Source organism: Gigantopelta aegis, chromosome 10 (genome assembly GCF_016097555.1).
Source record: "Gigantopelta aegis isolate Gae_Host chromosome 10, Gae_host_genome, whole genome shotgun sequence".
Classification (NCBI taxonomy): Eukaryota; Metazoa; Mollusca; class Gastropoda; order Neomphalida; family Peltospiridae; genus Gigantopelta; species Gigantopelta aegis.
In genome coordinates this window covers 82,444,723-82,465,940 of record NC_054708.1, presented here as the reverse complement: position 1 = coordinate 82,465,940, position 21,218 = coordinate 82,444,723, and the positions used below count along the sequence as shown (strand labels likewise).

At 37.6% G+C, this 21,218-nt stretch overlaps 2 protein-coding genes across 3 annotated transcripts in view; one reads left to right on the top strand and one right to left on the bottom strand.

Moving 5' to 3' along the window:
* Positions 1-268: 268 nt before the first annotated feature.
* LOC121383858 lies at positions 269-1,033 on the top strand. The gene has a single exon (XM_041513956.1). The coding sequence runs from the start codon at positions 269-271 to the stop codon at positions 1,031-1,033; it is 765 nt and encodes a 254-aa protein (XP_041369890.1).
* Positions 1,034-8,467: 7,434 nt separating this feature from the next.
* Positions 8,468-21,218, bottom strand: part of LOC121382995 (ectonucleotide pyrophosphatase/phosphodiesterase family member 5-like) — a 12,988-nt gene continuing 237 nt past the window's right edge. Inside the window, exons 1-4 of one of the 2 annotated variants that reach the window (XM_041512717.1) lie at positions 21,000-21,218; positions 18,322-18,812; positions 11,091-11,330; positions 8,468-10,364 (exon numbers count right to left, since the gene is read on the bottom strand). The exon at positions 21,000-21,218 is cut by the window's right edge and continues 237 nt beyond it. In XM_041512717.1, coding sequence (XP_041368651.1) covers positions 10,059-10,364; positions 11,091-11,330; positions 18,322-18,812; positions 21,000-21,218 — 1,256 coding nt within the window. In that variant the 3' untranslated portion in view covers positions 8,468-10,058. Of the gene's footprint in view, positions 10,365-10,993; positions 11,331-18,321; positions 18,813-20,999 lie in introns of both variants that reach the window. The other variant, XM_041512718.1, reaches the window with a different exon arrangement.

Sequence of the window (21,218 nt, the reverse complement as noted above, 5' to 3'; positions counted from 1 at the left end):
TAAGTCAAAGTTTATATTACCCTAACACTCAAAACAGTTGTTCGGTTCTACAATAGCAGCAACAATACTACCCACAGCAACAAGACGGCACATTACAACAGTTAAACACAGTGACCACCCACATGGCGGACAGTTGAGTATTCACACCAAATTAGACGTGTTAACAAAACAGTTGGAATCAGTGTGTTTTAAACTGAACAAACTCGACATTATTGAGTCACGAATAGAAAATGTTGAAAAATCCTTGCATACAGTAAACACTGACATAATGACATTAAAAAGTAAAGCTATAGAAATGGAGGGTAGTATGGGCTTCATGAATGAGAAGTTTGAACAAATAATGAAAGACAATACTGAGCTACATAAAACTATGAAAGAGACATATGTCAAAACAAAACAGATCGAAGGCATTACAAAAGCGTTAGACAGTGAAATTGCTGAAATGCGACTGAATTATGACGAGTTAAAAGAAAGACATCTTGATCTGCAGTCACGATCGATGCGTGAAAACTTGATTTTTACAGGCATTCCTGAAACGGGACCAGATGAAAACACAGAGCTGTTGTTAATAACATTTATTCAAAAAGATATGGAGATAGAGCAGCCGATAAGTTTTGAACGCGTACATAGGTTTGGGAAAAGAGGTTACTCCGGACACAGACCTATTGTGGCCAAATTTTCTAAATTTAAAGATCGTGAAATGGTCCGAAAAGCTGCCCCCACAAAACTGAAAGGGAAAGTGTTTGGTGTGAACGAACAATTTCCTAAAGAGATAAATGACAGAAGGAAAGAATTATATCCCTACTATAAACAGACAAAAAGGGCCGGGAAAAGGGCATCATTAGTGTATGACAAACTGTATATAGACGGAACATTGTTTAAAAAAGACGCACGAAACACAACGCACGAACAGATGGACGCGACAGGTGGACAGGACCAACAAACACGGGGACTCAGAACAGAGAAACGAACCACGCCACCCCGTACTACCACGAACTCAACTCAGCAGAACAACTCGCCAAGCCGACGCTAGGACAACCACGGAAGACACAGTTCAGCTCGGACTAGTGCGCTTGGAAACATTCAGTGTAACGTAGACTCTCTCGCGTATAATGAACAATGCAGTGAACACACTTTTAACGTATTGTCCTGAAATGTATGCGGCTTGTGTAAAAAAAACAAGTTATCCAGAGTTTATTGAACTTGTAAATAAATATGATGTTTTATGTTTTGTTGAAACTAAAACAGATGACTGTGATCAAATAGAAATATCGGGTTTTCAGTTGATACATATGCAAAATAGAGTATCCATGGCTAATAGACGATCGGGTGGCATTGCACTTTTTGTTAAAAATAACCTTGTACCATATGTAAAAACTGTAATTTCGGAAAGTGATTTTATATTATGGTTTGAAATGAAAGGTTGCGTTTTAAATGTAGATGATGATATATTGTATGGCATTGTATATATACCGCCTGAGAACTTTATTTACTCATCACCAAATGCATTTTATCAAATTGAAAATTAACTTTTAACTATGTTAGCCGAATACGAAATAATTTGTTTAACTGGTGATTTTAATAGCCGTATTTCAATTGAGATTGTATATTCATTGATAAAGATGGTAACGATACTGAACCACTTTCCGACGCATACAAATTAGAAATACTTAACATTCCTCTTAAGAGAAAAAGTATGGACACGAAAAATAATAATTATGGAAATTTACTTATAGATTTGTGTAAATTTAATAATCTGTACATTCTTAATGGTCGTGTCAGTGAAGATAAACATTTTGGTAAATTTACTTGTCAAAACTAGTGTTGTAGATTACTGTATTGGTACTAGTAGTTTATTAGGTCTGATTGACGACTTTTGTATACTAGAATTTTCAAAATTATTTTCTGATGTTCATTACCCACTGTCCATTAAGCTAAAGTCTCATCAGACTTTACAAACTGATAATGATACTGATAATGATGAGATACATATGTCTGATAAACCACAGAAGTGGGATAACAGCAAAATAGACGATTTATGTGGCAATATTAATATTGATACAGTGCATGAACTTTATGATCAGTTATGTAATACTGAGTTTAATTCTATTACTGTTACATTTATCGATGGATTATTTGATAAACTCAGTAAATTATTGTTAACGGCTGCAAATAATGCATTTGGTGCTACAAAATCCAGACAGAAAAAATCAGGTACACATACTAAATGTAAACCATGGTTCACAAAAGATTGTAAATCTGCTAGACAGAATTATCAGAAAGCTAAACGATTATATAAGAAATATGGTTCTGTTATTTTTAAAAATGAAGTAACAAAAACAGAATGTAAATATAAGAAAGTACTAGACAAAAGCTTACGGTCTTACAGAATTAGCATGAAGAATAAATTAAAAAGTTTAAGATCATCTAATCCAAAAGATTACTGGAAAATATTAAATTCTAATAAAAATACCAATGAGAACAAGAACAATATTGATATCAATACATTGTATGATTATTTTAAGAAACTGAATTCTAATGACGGTGTCAACGAAGAATGTAGACTTGATAATATTATGCCAAATATGGATTATACAAATAATGAACTTAACAGGCCTATCACAGGTGAAAAAATAAAATGTTGCATAATGAAAATGAAAAACAACAAATCATCTGGGAATGACCTGATCATCAATGAATACATCATTTCAACATGTGATATTTTGTTACCATTTTATGCTACATTGTTTAACATCATATTTGATACTGGAATAATTCCTACTGCTTGGCTGGAAGGAAATATAATCGCTATATATATAAGCAAAAAGGTGATCAGCTTGATCCGAGAAATTACCGACCTATTACATTGCTAAGTTGTTTTGGAAAATTATTTACATCTGTAATTAATAATAGACTTACGGTATTCTCTGATCAAGTTGAATTACTACAAAAAAGTCAGTTTGGTTTCCGACAAGGTTACTCTACAACTGATACTATTTTTGTATTATATACATTATTAGAATTACTAAAAGGAACAAAGAAAAATATGTACTGTGCTTTTATTGACTTTGAAAAAGCATTTGACTCTGTATGGCGTATTGGTTTATGGCAAAAATTATTAAGTTGTGATATTAATGGAAAATGTTTCAGAATAATATTTAATATGTATGACGGTATCAAATCTAGAATTGTTACACAATGGCTGTAAATCTGAATATTTTCCATGTAATATTGGTGTACGACAAGGAGAAAATTTGTCACCTTTTTTTTTTTCATTATATTTAAATGATTTAGAAACATTTTTAGCTACAAAAAATAGCAAAGGTATCGAATTAGTAACAAACCCACTTGAGAAAGATCTTAATGTATATATTAAGTTATTTGTGTTACTATATGCTGATGACACTGTACTACTAGCTGAAACAGCAGATGACCTACAACATCAACTAGATTGTTTTCAAGTATACTGTGAAACATGGAAACTTAAAGTTAATGCAGCCAAGACTAAAATTTTGATTTTTTTTCAAGAAGTAACTAAAAAAAAAAGAAGAATAAATTTACATATAATAATAAAAACTTAGAAATCTTAACTGAAGTTAAATACCTTGGGCTTGTGTTGAGTAAATCTGGGTCATTCACAAATGCTAAGAAAAATCTAATCAATCGAGCCTCAAAGTCTATGTTTGCTGTATTACAAAAATGCAGACAGTTCAATTTGTCAATCGATTGTCAATTAGACCTGTTCGACAGGATTGTAAAACCTATATTATTATATGGATGTGAAATATGGGGCTTCAGTAATTTAGATATCAGTGAACGATTACACCTCAAGTTCTGCAAATATATATTATGTGTTAATAAGTCGACTCCAAGCTTTATGATTTATGGTGAATTAGGTAGATACCCACTGTCTATTAGTGTTAAAGTTAGAATGATTACATACTGGACAAATGTTGTTAATAGTAGAACATCTAAATTGTCTGGTATATTATACATGTTGGCATCATATAACCATAACGTTAATGCTATACCATGTACTTGGTTATCCTTTATAAAACGTATATTAGATGAATGTGGTTTATGGAATATATATTCATGTACACAGGTGGATGTTTTGTGGTTAAAACATGCAGTTAAACGAATACTATGTGACCAGTACTTACAAAAATGGAATAGTGATAAATTTGACTCATCGAAAGGTATTAACTACAGAATATTCAAGCATGAATTTAAATTAGAAAATTATTTGTTGAAACTCTCAACAAAAAATACTAGAATTCTTTGTAAATTTAGAACTGGAAATGTCAGACTTCCTATTGAAACCGGTAGATGGTTTAATATTGAGAGAGAAAACAGAATATGTCACTTGTGCAACACTGATGTGGGTGATGAGTTTCACTATATTTTTAAATGTACGTCTTTATCTACTGATCGAAATGTGTATATACCTAGTTACTATACCAATAGAGCAAGTGCAATTACCTTTTACCAGTTATTTTCTACAACTAAAAAATCACTTTTGTGTAAACTATGTAAATATTTGCAAATTGTCATTGAGAGGGTCAGTCTTCCAGGTTAATATTACTTAAATAGTATGTCCATTACCAAAACAGAAAACACTTTGTAACTTATTTTGTTTATATTTTCTCCATACTGCACTCGGTGCAGTTTATGAGAATAAAATTCTTGTCTTGTCTTGGTAATGATCTTTCAAGTACCGCTAGTGTTACGGTACCTGTTCGATGAACCGTGATACCAATCAAACAATTAGTGCACAAAATGGCCTCGGCGTGAAGCATTACTCTGAACACGTCTACAAGACCAGTTTTAAATAAAACAATGGGCGAGTTACTCAGCTGTCATCACTTCAGCAACCACACATTTAATTGAGTCACACAATCGGTGTAATTTGTAATAAATCCTTTCACTCTGATATTTTGCTATATAACACATTGATGAAATGTTTAAGTTTGCAATAATATGTTACGGAAATATCTGATGTTGACAGAATGGTTCATTTCATTTCAACTTATTTTTGTGCTTATATCCAATTAAGGTTCAAGCACGCTGTCCTGGGCACACACCTCAATTATCTGGGCTGTCTGTCTAGGACAGTGGGTTAGTTGTTAGTTGGTTAGTTGTTAGTGAGAGAGAAGAGGGTGTAGTGGCCTTACACCTACCCATTGAGCCCTTAAGAACTTGCTCTGGGTTGGAGCCGGTACCGGGCTTCGAACCCTGTACCTACCAGCCTGTAGTCCGATGGCTTAACCACTACGCCACCGAGGCCGGTCAGAATGGTTCGGTCGACTACCTGATTCGGTCGAACTACCTCGGGCACCGACGGGGTTCGAGCCAACGGGATTCAACTGTATATATATATATATATATATATATATATATATATATATATATATATATATATATATATAGTGAGCCACTCTAAGTCATCAATGTACAATTTAGATTATAATACTAAACGAGCTTGCCTGTCATACCATTTTTATGAAACGAGTGAACAGTTTTGTTATCTTGACGAGCGAAAGCGAGTCAGATACCAACACTGTTCACGAGTTTCATAAAAATGGTATGACAGGCAAGCTTGTTTAGTATATTATTTATTACAAACCAGCTGCAAACAAGCCGCAACGCAGTAGTAAACAGATGTCGAGACCTACTACGGGTTATTTTTTCAAGGAATTGGGTCAGCAAGTAATCTACGTCACACGTAAACGTAAACGACGTCATAGTGAGCAACTCTAAGTCATCAATGTACAGTTTAGATTTTAGCGCGAAACTTGCATTATAATTGTTAGTTAATGTTTCTAAATTCACAACAATGACTGAATTGTTGATCAGACCAGCAAAGATTGAGCTGAGTGAATGGGATTGACGAGATGTGACGCTGACATTTTATACATAGAGCCGTAAAAAAGTAGCATGTCGACGACATCGTTTTGGCTTTGTACACAGTGGGTCCAAATATAACGGCCTATCTTATCACAATTTCCACTCATGGCCGTATTTCGTAATGTACACTTTTAAATTACACTATATTGTACATACACGGTTTGATACGTTAATAGTCGCTGAACAAAACATTTTTAACAACAATTTTGCACTGAAATGTTTCTAGCGTTCGGGAACAGGACGCGTTATGCACCTAGTTTATTTTATTGCTGGGAGATACAAACCGATATCATTCCAATATCGACGTCATTCCAATAAAAAAATTTATCCCGCCAGTCTGCGCGTGCCAATATTACACTAGTTAAATACTGAGTAATTATTATGACATGAGTAATATCTTACACTGGTGTGTAATAAATATAAATATAAATATAAATATACAGAGAGGATACTCCTCGAGTGTCTTGTGATATCATAATTTATCAACAAGTGCTTATAAATTATGATATCACAAGACACGAGGGGGGTATTCTTTTTATCATCCGTTATCATTCTTTTCATTTGCGACAGTTGTAAACAATGTCATTAATGTGGGTTGAAAGTCAGCGGTAGACTCGTTAACTAGCAGAACGGCAGTGGCGTGACGTCACTAATGGTAGGTTTAGCGCTGAAACAAACACAGTGACATAACAAAACATTGTCTTGTGATTAAAATTTGACCAAGCAAGATTATAAGAAGCGATATTTCCTGCGGAGATATCACAGGAGATATCGTAAATTATAGTGCCAGCGATATCTCCTACAAAAGCCTTTAATGGATGATATATATATATATATCTGTATATATTTTTGTAGGTTTTGTATGGGTAATTCAACTTTATTTTGAAATGTGACTAAATGCCGGAAAGTATATGTTCACATCTTACAGTAACAGTACACAATATAATTTTTTAAAACCACAATTTGTTTTGTACTTTTCACAAAATGCAGATACATTACCTATAGGCTGTGTGATGGTATTGGGGAAAATACAACAAAGAATGCTTCCATCCTGTGTTGTGACTGCTATTCGTGACACATTCCAGTCAGAAATGTGTAGAGGTTTTCAGTTCTTGCCCATGTTGGTTTGACACAACAAAAGCTTGATGCAATAGCTTTCTGGATATCTGGTCGTTCATAAACTGCAGATAAAAAAACTGGGAATATTTATTCCATTCAGTGCCGAAGAAAGTTCTGGTTAATTTAGCACGCTATATTGCACATTAGTCATTAGTTTGCCACTATACCTTGAAATGACATTTTTCCATTAATAAAATAAAGTCTTATCATGTTTAGTTAAATGTCTTCTCTTTTTATTATCGGTACAAAATACAAAATAAAATTTGAGGGCGACATATAAGCAAATGGATCACAAAAGACACATATGAAAAGGTAGAAATGTATTACTGTACCACATATACACATGACATCATATTTTAGTTTTATCTGGTGCTACATGTAGTTATGTTACCCTGTTAACATTAAGAGAGTAGTCTAGGGAGTTATTTATACCTCCCCTTAAATAGCGAATATTGTCAACACTTCATAAAGATGGGAAATAAGTTAATACCCTAAATAGCTTCCTTAATCAAAATAGGATAGCAATTAATCACCCCCTTAATTTTGTTCCACTACAACTAGTACAAGGTCCAATTAGAAAAAAACTAAATTGTGTGTTTCCGAGAACCCCTTCCTAACAAGGAAAAAAGGGCCAACCATTATTATTTTTTAATAAAAAAAATAATATGAGGGTGAGGCATGTTTTCGGCTTTAGACATGGTAACACATCCCTGCACATAATTCTTTTTCATATGTGTGGTACATGTCACTGTTGCTGATGTTCAACACCTCATCAGAATATTTGTCATCACTTGCTACCTGGAAAGTTTCTTAGTCTGTCTTCAAAAAGTACATACAACCGCAACACTAGTAGTAATATGTCCAACTAGAACAGCCAAAAGAAACAAATATTGTTCTTAAATTGTGGAAACATTAAATCTAAGAACAAATGATTGATATATAAATTTGCTATTATTTAAAATTAAAATATTTTACAAGTATAAGGAACTTGATACAGTGAACATATATGACCATTGTGAAGAAATGATAGATATCCTGCTGTGAAGTTTGTAATCATATCTCACGAGTCGCGCCTGCGCGACGTGTGTGATATGATTGCAAATTTCACGAGATGAGATATAAATCATATTTGAAAAAAACACCTTTAGATGTATTATATAACTTTTGGCAATTTACCTTTCTTTTTAAAATGCCAGCAGCAAAATAATTCCAGCTTTCTTACAGTGAAGATAACACATTCTGCAGTGACGATAACACATTTTAGAGTGAAATAGTTAATTTTTCACACTAAAATGTGTTATCGTCACTAAGTGACTGATAACACTTTTATTTCACTGATATTTTAAGATATTTCACTAAATGTTATATAATACATTAAATTATATTCTATTCTATTTACTCGTCTTCAGAGAAGATGTTAAATATTTTATGTTGAGAAAGTTTATTTTGTTTAACAACACCACTAACGCACATTGATTTATTAATCATTGGCTATTTATTGGATGTTAAACATTTGATAATTTTGAAATATAGTCTTAGAAAGGAACCCCCCTACAATTTTCCTAATTCAGCAAGGGATTGTTTATATGCACTTTGCCTCGGGCAGAACAGCACATACCACGTCCTTTGTCCAGTTGTATGCAACGAGAAAAACCCAGTCAGTTGAATGGATCCACCAAGCAAGCACCTCTAGCCAAGTACTCAACCGATTGAGCTAAATCCCTCCCCCCCCGCCACCCCCACCCCCCAAACAAAGAAGTAAAAACCTAACTCGTAGTTAGACACTGTACACAGCGTAACCTGTTAGGACCAAGTATACCACAGTGGAGGTCTTCTCCACCTACACAGACGGGGCACTTTTAAATTAATAAGAAGACGCTTTTGTATATATTTGTATCGGGGATGCAGCAGCCCATCTCTCGCACACACACACACACACATACACACACACACACACACCTCGCGAGGCTATGTCCTCTTTATATATGGTCGACACTGGATCTTTATAAAAGTGAACCAAAAAGTAAAATAAATAAAGGGAGTGTGTGTTTACCTCTTTATACTGCAAGTGAAAGCTAAGACGACGATTTTTCTCTCTTTTGTTGATAGTCGTGTCGCGTTCAGGGGACATTAGCGAGTGGGACGAAGGTCGATTAGTTATATTAAATATACTGCGTCACTTTATTAAATAAATAAATACATAGATGGTGGGGAGTGGGGGGGGGGGGGGGGGTCGGTCGGTTCAAAGGAGATGTAGGGGTTGATGCAGTTAGTGATAATGAACTGTAATAAAGTTGTTTTTTGTAATCAAAATTACACTTTTTGTTCTTATACCCAGGGTTTAAATTTAGATAAAATTGTGTTGTACGATACGTTTATTAATACAAAACCATACAAATCTGAAGATATTCACATCATGTTTTTACTGACAACGCAAGAAGTTTAGAAAATAATAAACTTTGATTACTTTGTTTTTTACTTCTGTTCCGCTTAACTGTATATATAAAAAAATTATGTTTTTTAAAGTTCACTTTTAACACTAATAATGCTCAGGAAAACTCACAACTTATAAAATAGCATCAGACACTGATCATTTTAAGATTGTCGTGTATGGACCCCCAAGCAGCACCATTTAACGACGTGACAGTCACACATTTCATTTTGTGCTAAAAATCTTCTATTACTTATACTGACAAATGCTGCCACAATTACATCCAGTGTCTGATTTTATGTTGTAAGTCACGAGTTTTCTTTTAATTAAGCACATTTACCAAATTGCAAAACTTGTATTGGCTAAGTGTAGTGAAATACGTATCGTTGTACACGGGTCCCTGAGGGTGACACACGCTACTTTAGTGTCACTGACGTTTCTCAGGCATCTACAGCATGACGAAAGTTGGGTTATGAAGACCACATTCTAGTTATTAATTGTAGATGTCATTAAACAGAACTCAGATGACATTTAGAAAAAAACGTTTTCTGGTTAAAACAGATGTAGCTGTATTTACACATATGCATATTATTATGTTCGTTTATGACATCACAGTCGGCGCCAGTAACAACAGAAACCATGGTACGTGGACTGACGGGGCGGCGCTCACTTGGAACGGAACCACAAAGCCGATGACGCGATCGAGGCTGCCATTGGTCGGTCCTGGGGGGATTCCCATGAGTTCGCAGATCAGAGGATATATGTCGACGCTTTCAATTGGTCCAAAGCGGGCGTTCTTCTTGAAGTTGGGACCACTGGCCACAAGGAATGGTTTCATCGATATGAGACTGTTGTCCCAGCCGTGCGAACCTTTGTAGTGTTCTAGTTCAGCTAGTTTTGTTTTGTTCTGGAAAATAATATGAATATAATGGGTTTTTTTTTTTTTTTTACATAAACACAACTCCTTCATTCCCCACCCATCCAAAACAAATAAAAAATTAAAATAAATAAATGATAATAATAATAATATAATATTAAAACACCCTCTCAAAATGTAAATCAATAAAAACCGACAAAAATAACATTGCCACAAGTCGGATACCCAAACGAAGCAAAACGCTAACACAGGGGCCATTTCTTACATATTTAATCACAATGATAACAAAACCCTCAATAAAGAAAAATAATACACATATCCAATTCATTCGTTAAAATGTTATAGTTTTGCACCATTTAACACATTTCACAATTCGCCATCCTTTGTTGACTATCACCAAAACTCTATTTGTCAAAGTCTGACAAGTCGATAATGCTACTTTAACTCACAATATTATACTTACATCGGTTACCAGCTATCCTTCGTCTGCTATCACCAAAACTGTGTTGTCAAAGTCTGACAAGTCGATAATGCTACTTTAACTCAGAGTATTATACTTACATCGGTTACCAGCCACTCTTCGTCGGTTACCACTAAAACTGTATTGTCAAAGTCTGACAAATCGATAATGCTACTTTAACTCACACTATTATACTTACATCGGTTACCAGCTATCCTTCGTCGGCTATCACCAAAACTGTATTGTTAAAGTCTGACAAGTCGAAATGCTACTTTAACTCGGAATATTACACTTACATCGGTTACGAGCCATCCTTCGTCAGCCATGACCAACACTGACATAATTCTTCTGTTGTGTTTGTAGTGGAGTCGGTCTGGGATGTCTCGCTTGTGGTACACTGTAATGTGAGGAACGTTCCTCAGTTGGTCAACCACGGCGTCCGTCTGTCCGTCCACGGGCTGGATTTGAGCCACTGGACCCAACAGGGGCGTCCTCTGGATCTGGGATCTTTTAACATAATCGTAGATGTCAACCACCTGAAACAACAAATATACTTATTATTTACACTGTGCACAGTGAAATGAGCGGGGTATATGTTCAGCTACATTTTAAACTACCACTGCTGGGTATCTAACATACAGTTATTAAAATTTAAAAAGTCTGTGTTGTTTAATGACACCACTAGAATACATTGGTTTATTAAGTTACTGAGTCAAATAATTCTGACTTATAGACAGTTTGTGTCACGGGGATCCTATAATACCCGTAACTGAATAAAACACGATTATCCAAATATCTCTTCTAACGGTATATCTAATAGATCTCTCTGTATCGGGCAGTATAATACCCGAGTGGCTCGGCTCTAGGTATAATCAGAGATAAAATCTTATATAAATATATATATATATATATATATATATATATATATATATATATATATAGCACGGGTAGTTCACTAGAAAACACAACAAAACACAATAGACTTTGGAATCTGTATTAACACTACGCTGGCAAATGTACTTGCCGCGGTAGTTAATTAACAACAACAATATAATAACAACCCAGAGCTAATCACTAGGTGTCTAGTTTACACAATATTCTAATCACTTCACCGTGATACACACACACGTGTGATAATTGAGAAACGCTGCCAGGGGAACTTAATTAATAAAGGAATTACAACTCTATTCCTACCTGGTTAATTTTTAATTAACCCTTAACTACTCATTCAGTAACCTTGTAATACAGAATTAATGCTGGTACATATCCCAATAAAGACAATAACCTACAGTTTACCTAGGTCCTCTAGGATGACTGGCTAAGCTTTAATATTTTAGAACAGTGAAGCCTACAATTTACTTCGTCAGATTACCGGAGACATTGTCTAAATAATATTGGTATAATACAGTATTAAAATATTTAAAGTCACATCAATCACATCAAGGTTATACAACAGAGCAGAAAAATATATTTACCAGTCCAGTCGGACTACGTCCCCGGGAGCCTTCCAATGTTTCTCCCCGATATATCTAAAATCCTAGCTATTTATTCAAAAATCTCAGAGACAGAGAATATCGCCTGGGGGCACAACACGGTACCTCACCTATCATGTGATATTTCCACAACTCCCAGGGACGGTATTTCTTTCTTAGCTGGCCAGACTTACTGTCGCCAGTTCGCTAGAATTACCCCGGTCGTAAACCGCACTACCGGAGTTATTACGTAACTACTGGCCACATGGCCACCACACCTGGTCTAAGTGCATATTGGGACGCAGCTCTACCACGTCGCGCGGGGGTATTACGTAACCAAGCTGCACACGGCCCTCTAAAACAATTAACATCGCCACAAGCGAAAAGATAAGAGAATGTTCCGTCACACACCCCCACCTCAAAAAGGATATTTCATCTACTCTAGGATTAGGGAAATATACTACATTTAAACAAAACAAAATGTGCGTTAACCGACGCATCCGGGCATTTATAACACTTAGTAATAAGGTAACTACCAGTAATCACACAGCGTCTCTGAGTCCCTGGTATACAATAGTATATATATAAACAAAAACAGAAACTGAGAACGTCAACACATTATCAGAACGTTCAACTTCGGGACAGGGCATCAGCGATTACATTGGATGTGCCCTTGATATGTTCAATGGTAATTGGGAATTCCTGCAGAAGAAGACTCCATCTCAAAACTCTCTGGTTGGTGGCTTTCATTCTGTGAATGAAAGTAAGCGGATTATGATCAGTAAAGACAACCACTTGATGCAATGCCAATTTCACGTAGACCTGAAAATGCTTCAGAGCTTGTACCATTGCCAAAGCTTCCTTCTCTATAGTGGAATAGTTCACCTGGTGTTTGTCGAACATTTTGGAGAAGAAACTTACAGGATGGTCCAGTCCATTTTCGTCTTCTTGGAACAGCACGGCTCCAGCTCCCACGTCACTGGCATCCACAGCCAGCTTGAAAGGCATTCGGTAGTCTGGTGCTACCATCAACATGTAATCTATCTCCTTTTTCAGTGCCGCACGTTTTACAGGTTTTATCCGATAGGCATGCTGTCGAATCGGGGTAGCGTTGGGTTCCAAGCCCACATCCTGGATTAAGGTATTGGTAACCGTTGGAAAGTCCTGACAAATGGAAACATTGTCTTGTATCAACGTAGTCAACTTTGCTCGCTGGGGGCTGTCAAGGTGCTGTAGATAAGAACTCAAGTCTGCTAGAATCTGGCTGTTGGTTAATTTGATCTCTGCAGTCTTGACGTCATCACATGAAATTGAGTGACTCTCAGTTTGGACAGGTAACACTGGAACTATCGGCAGTCTGTCAAAATAACCTTTTAGCAAATTGATGTGACAATACCTACTTTTCCTAACCCTATCAGGAGTGTTTATCACATACCCTGTCTCATTAACCCGTTTGTGCACAACATCGGGACAGACATACCTGTTCTGCAATGAACCCCGTTTAATGGGAAGGTACAGCAGCACTTTATCCCCTGGTTTAAATTCCCGACTCTTGGCCTTCCTATCAAACACTGATTTTATTTTGCTCTAAGCATAGCTCAGATGCTTCCTAGCTAGTTCGGTCGCCTGCCACAACCTATCTCTAACTCTCCCTACATAAATCAGCAGGTTTTCGGCATTATCCTTGTCTAACCAACTATCTTTTACCAATTTGAGAGGGCCTCGGGCTGAATGCCCATAGACCAACTCAAATGGGGTGAATCCTAAAGATTCTTGCTTCGCATCCCGTGCTGCGAACAACACGAAAGGGATTGACTGGTCCCAGTCAGTACCATTGTCGAAACAATGGCAGCGGAGCATACTTTTCATGCTTTGGTGGAAACGTTCTATTGCGCCCTGGCTCTCAGAGTGGAATGCAGCAGAACGAATCTGTCGTATATCTAACATAGACAGTACTTGCTGGATCAACTTGCTCATGAAGTTCGTACCCCGGTCGCTTTGAATTTCACCTGGTAAACCCGTATACGTGAAGTAGTTAAGCAGGGCACTAGCTACAATAGATGCAGTGACCTTCCTTAAGGGAATCGCCTCTGGAAAACGCGTAGTTGTTAATAAGAATTGGTTGCCTGAACACATTTTCGGTAATGGCCCCACGACATCTATCAATACTTTTGAAAAGATTTCCCCAACTATGAGAACCTTCTGCAGGGGATAGGGAGGAATTAGCTGATTTGGTTTCCCCAGAACCTGACACACATGACATGACATACAATGCTTACTGACATCTGCAAACATTCCCTTCCAATAAAACTCTGAGGCAAGTTTACTATGAGTCTTATTCCACCCTAAGTGGCCAGCAAACACGTCCTCCTGTGCTAACAATAACAATGACGGACGGTACTTAGAGGGCACCACAATTCTACATCTTGTCACACATTCCTCACTATCAGGCACAACCTTCTCCACACTCTTATTCATTAATACTCACTTGTCCATAGAATAACCTGACATCTGATCCTCCATATCACCCCCAGTTAACAATGTAGTGCGAGCTGCCAACAAATTTGGATCAGCCCCCTGCTCTAGGATTAACTCTTGTCTATTACAAGGTAAGTCCCCTCTATCAAACACAACTGGTTCATTTCCCCTCTGCGTGAGGTCAATAGGTTCCACCACATTTAGTTCCTCAGTTGACTTATCTACCATTTTACTGATAACCTCATCCACTCCAATTTCATGGCTCACACACGTATCAGACAAATCACAATTTTCCTCTGGGTCTCGTGCTACCCTTCTGGCCATAGCCCTAGTCATTACACACGCAGGATATCTAATCTCATCAACCTCACACTCTTCTATTGGTAAAGGGCTGTCTTCAGTTAACAATTTGTCACCTTGCGGCTGGCAACACTGACTAGTCAAATCGTTACCCAACAAAACTTGTATGTTTTCAAAAGGCAAGTCCTTCACAACACCCATAACGACTGGTCCCGTCACAAACTTCGAACACAAGAAAACGTTATGTAACCGGACAACCATATTTTCCCCAGTAACTGAGGTTAGGGCCAAACTACGTCCTGTATCTGAATTCTCAATACCAGCTAAACCATCTGACGTTATAAGAGACTGGCTACACCCCGTATCTCGATAGACTGATATTGCCTTAGGACTCAACTCTTGTTTTACATCACAAACCATACCAGTGGACACATACGGGTTTACTTTCTCTGCCATAGGACTAACCAATAACTCTCTCGCTAACGGAGCTGACCTCACTAAACCGACCACTTGCGCATTATCGCGTTTCCTTTTAAAACAGTCCCCGACAAGATGGTTATCCTTTTTACAGTAACTGCAATGTGGACGAAAAGTTCGTGCATTGGCTGATAATGCAGGTTTATCCTTACTTTGCCCACCAGGTGCATTCCTTGCCTGACTAGCTGACCAACTAGATGACTCTCCCCGATAGTTACTTTCCTGGGAAAAACCTGGCTGAAATTTCTTCTTATCACCCTGTTGTATAGAGCTACCCTGTACTGCCTGAGGTTTGTGTATTAACATGTAATCATCTGCCGCTATGCCTGCCTCCTCTATTTTTTTGATATCACGATCCTCTAAATGAATACGTAAGCTAACTGGTAATCCATTTTTAATGTCCTGTAAGATCAACAATTCCCGTAACTCGGTATATGACCCTACCTGATGAGAAACCACCCATTTATCAAACATCCCTGCTTTCTTAGCCACGAACTCACTATAGGACTGACCCTGCGTTTTCTTCAACTCGCTATACCGTAAACGATAATCCTCAGGTCGTAACACTGCAGACTTAACTAGCTTGTACTGACTTGCTCGCTCATCACTCATTGAATTATAAGCTACGCTAGCCTTCCCCTTAAATTTAGACACAGCTAACAATGTCCATTTAGACTGCGGCCAAGTTAGCTGCTTAGCGGCCCGTTCAAAAAGTTGGAAGAACATATCTACCTCCTGGTCGTCAAATACAGGCACTGATCTATAAGCCTCCGACATGTTAAACCTATTTCCTGCCTCTCGTCTAACTTCTTCAGTATTCAACTTTAACTCATGTTCCACTTTTAATTTTGCTAACTGGAATTCTCTATCCCTCTCTTCTCTCTCTCTCTCTCTCTCTCTCTCTTATCTTTCTCTCTCTATCCCTCTCTCTCTCTCTCTCTCTCTCTCTCTCTCTCTCTCTCTCTCTCTCTCTCTCTCTCTCTCTCTCTCTCTCTCTCTCTCTCTCTCTACTCTATCTGTATGTTCTTTTTCTCTATCCCTCTCTTCCCTCTCTCTCTCTCTATATTCTTTTTCTCTATCCCTCTCTCTATCTAATGCACGTTCTTCTCTTTCGTACTCAAGCTTTTTAAAAGCTAACTGTTGTTCCACACTTAACTCATTTATCTTTATCTCTGGAACAATCTCACTGTCTTCCATAACAGTCCTATCACCAAAAACTTCCTGGATAATAATTGTCTTTATATCACCTAATGTTTTAGCTGATGTTAAATAATTTCTCGCTCACTCGCGATTTCAACTAATTCGGCCTTACGCGCTCGCTTAATCTCCACTACACTGAGCGTAGGCCTATCCAGCAAATTCTTATCCATGTTTAGGTATGACGTACTTATTTTATTTTTTTTCTAGTGAACAACGTTGCTACTTCTAGTAAATTTGTAAAAATAATTTATAAAGCCCCCATTTACAAACAATACTTTTTAAATATGCATGTCCCGTTTCAGATCCGGGACGAGCACCCCAATTTTTACTCCTGTCACGAGGATCTTATAATACCCGTAACTGAATAAAACACGATTATCCAAATATCTCTTCTAACGGTATAGTCTAAGTGCATATTGGGACGCAGCTCTACCACGTCGCGCGGGGGTATTACGTAACGAAGCTGCGCACGGCCCTCTAAAACAATTAACATCGCCACAGGCGAAAAGATAAGAGCATGTTCCGTCACAGTTTGTCATTAGCAGTAAATGATCATGTATACGCACTTTCCCACAGACACGCTTTTATTTAGGAGAGAGAGAGAGAGAGAGAGAGAGAGAGAGAGAGAGAGAGAGAGAGAGAGAGAGAGAGAGAGAGAGAGAGAGAGAGAGAGAGAGAGAGAGAGAGAGAGAGAAGCCCAGCACCCCGTAGGAATCGAGTTTCGCTCTCCTTCCCGCTCCGACACATCAGTATCCAGTATAGTCAGTCGATCTTATATTATTCCAGTATGCATATGCAGTTTATTAATAATGCATACTAGACCAAAGTAAAGTAAAGTTTGTTTTATTTAACGACGCCACTAGAGCACATTGATTTTTTTATCTTATCATCGGCTATTGGACGTCAAACATATGGTCATTCTTACACTGTTTTTGAGAGGAAAACCCCTGTCGCCACATAGGCTACTCTTTTACGACAGGCAGCAAGGGATCTTTTATCTGCGCTTCCCACAGGCACGATAGCACAAACCAGTCTTGCTAGACTAGACCCAAACCATCTAATATGGACGAGGTTTAGTTTTTGATTTTTTTTTTTAATAAATATCTGCATATTTTGAATTCACGTTCGTCTCGCTATCAATACCGAAAGGTATTTGCACAACAAAGCATGTACAGTGTATTTTCACATATAAATGCCAGTGGACCGTCTAAAAATAACAATAACAATAACAAGATACAGTGATCCTTTTCCTATATGCGAAGTGTCACGGATAGTTAGGTGAGAAATAAGTATGGTAGAGCAGTAGCGCCATGTGTCTCGTACGTACGTAACACCAAACTGTATGGACTTTATGCTAGTGGCCTGTTATGCAGCTTATGGCCATCTAATATGAAAGTGACGGACAGCAATGCTTGGATGCAACAATGACGAAAGTACAAATATTTGAAACGGAAAAAAAGGTCTAAAATGTAATATCAATCACCATGGAATTACCGTTATCATTGCTCGTCAAGAAGAGAGGAAAGCGAAAAGTGAAGAGGATAAGCGGATCATAAGTTTTTATCTGGCTCCCCGACAAGAACATAACTGATATGACTACCTTGTTTTTCACATCAACTGGATACATGCCATGGTCGCTGGTTATGATAACGTTCACTTTATCCGTCAGTTTTTTTTCCTCTAGCTTTGTCACCAGATACCCCAGCAGTTCATCCATCTCACCCACTTTCTCGTTTACTTCCGGCGATTCCGGACCGTGCCGATGTCCAGTGGAATCAGGTTCGTGGAAATAGAGAGACACGAAGTTGAAATTGTCTTTCGTGAACCAGTCCATGACGTCATCAACGCGTTTCCGGAATGGCGTGGCTTGGGCATACTTCAGCCACTTGTTGGGTCGAATTCCGTTGATTATCGTGTCATCCCCGGGCCAGAAGTAACTTCCGGAGTTTAGGTTGAACCGCTTCACGTAACACCAAATCGGTTCCGAGGCATTCCACCATTTTGTTGTCTTCGTTCTCATGTTGAACGTTTCTTTGAACACCGGGTCATACATGGAGTTGCTGACAATCCCGTGCGTTTCTTCGTACACCCCTGGAAATACAGCATGCATTACTAATATAAGCACCAGCCATTATTCATTTTCATTTATTTCAATTAATTCATTGTATTTCTAGTAACACATGTAAACAATGTAAACGTTCCGTCGTTAGCGGTGGTTAGGGCAGCGTTTTGTTGGGAATGTTTAAAACCATGTTGAACATTACACCGGAACATGTGGCGTGTTCAAGGGGCAAAACCAATCAAACGTGTTCAGGACCAAATTCTGCCAGCCGTTGTTTTTGCTAAACATTTGCTAACTGTTTTGACTGGTTCCCGAAATAGTCATTCGGTTTAACATGTAGCGTAAAACCCAGTCTAGGGCTCGAACTTACGAATTTCTTAATATGTACGGCAATTTTAAAATGGTTTTGCAACGGGTAAAACCTGCTTTAAGTAAAATTCCTGATCCACGACAATTCATACTGCAGCTACGGCATTTGCCATAGGTGCCGATGTTAAGTCTGCAGCCTGGCAAGCGTTAGCGACAAACAGCTGGCTGAACTTTCCCAAAGAGTTCATGACCATTTGATTGATACCATCGTCTTCCGTCATTTCACACTCATTTAACGTTATGCTAGTCTCAGACTGCCAACTGCCAGCAAAAAGTTGGCCAACTCAACTGTTGCGTTGTAATTTCCCCAACTCCCGACGTGCTCTCAGATTAACAACTAATGGGTTATACAACGAGAATCGAGTTGTAAGAGCGCTCAGACCAGTAACTGGACAGTCGTAGAAGTCGTGGACCAACTTTCTGCTGGTAGTTGGTAGTCTGAACCTAGCATTAGGCGCAAACACCATTGTAACGAGCGACTGTTATCACTAGCCCTCCTGAACACGTCGCGGGTGTTACTGCTATTAGCGCGTGCGAAATTTACATCCGAGACCGTTTCTTGGTAAATTTTTCTTTCGCGTTCAGTACATGATTGTCTTTTTGTTTCTTCCATTCTCGTGTTACTATGTTTGAAAGTAAAGTAAAGTTTGTTTTATTTAACGATTCCACTAGAGCACATTGATTTTTTATCTTATCATCAGCTATTGGACGTCAAACATATTATGGTCATTCTGACACTGTTTTTTTTAGAGGATACCCGCTGTCGCCACATAGGCTACTCTTTTACGACAGGCAACAAGGTATCTTTTATTTGCGCTTCCCACAGGCAGGATAGCACAAACCATAGCCTTTGTTGAACCAGTTATGGATCACTGGTCGGTGCAAGTGGTTTACACCTACCGGAGCACTCACTCAGGGTTTGGAGTCGGTATCTGGATTAAAAATCCCATGTCTCGACTGGGATCCGAACCCAGTACCTACCAGCCTGTAGACCGATGGCCTAACCACGACGCCACCAAGGCCGGTCTACTATCTTTGAAGTAGAAGATATAATAGTCTAACATGCTTCTTACATCGTTGATAAACAGCATTACTTTTGTTCATGAAGCTGTTGATGAACTATACTCACTTTTTAATGGTTCTATACACACTTTTTAATGGTTCTGTACTCACTTTTTAATGGTTCTATAAACACTTTTTAATGGTTCTATACTCACTTTTTAATGGTTCTATACACACTTTTTAATGGTTCTATACTCACTTTTTAATGGTTCTATACACACTTTTTAATGGTTCTATACTCACTTTTTAATGGTTCTATACACACTTTTTAATGGTTCTATAATCACTTTTTAATGGTTCTATACACACTTTTTAATGGTTCTATACTCACTTTTTAATGGTTCTATACACACTTTTTAATGGTTCTATACAAACCTTTTTGTTTAATTTTTCACTTATGCACCTAATTGATTACTTTGACATCCAAACGCCGATGTTTTTCGTACGTTTTAGCGTGTCATTATTAATTAATTAATTAATTAATTCATTCATTCATTCGTTTGTTATAACCTACAGTATTGGTATGTGGTTAATACATTAATACGTGCATTTATACATGTATGCACGCACGCAAACACACACGCACGTTATACACACACACACGTTATACACGCACACACATTATATTCACACACACACACACACACACACACACACACACATTAAATTAGAACAATCATATACATCCAGACATTTCATACATTGGTCAATACGTTCGAATCCTGAATACACGTTTTTAAAAACAGTTTGTGAGTAGAATTTTAATATTTCAATCTGGTACTCACCTGTTACTATTGTATAATGAGCCGGAAACGTTTTTGTCACAAACGAATTGTTGACATATTCCACTTTGATGCCATTTTTTATAAACTTGTCAAAATTCGGCGTGTAAGTTTTGTAAAGAAAATCCCACCGGAAACCGTCCATGGAAACCAAGAGAAGTTTGTCGGCGTACTTAGATTCCGTCTGTTCCGAAATTCCGAACAGACAGACAAAATTAAACG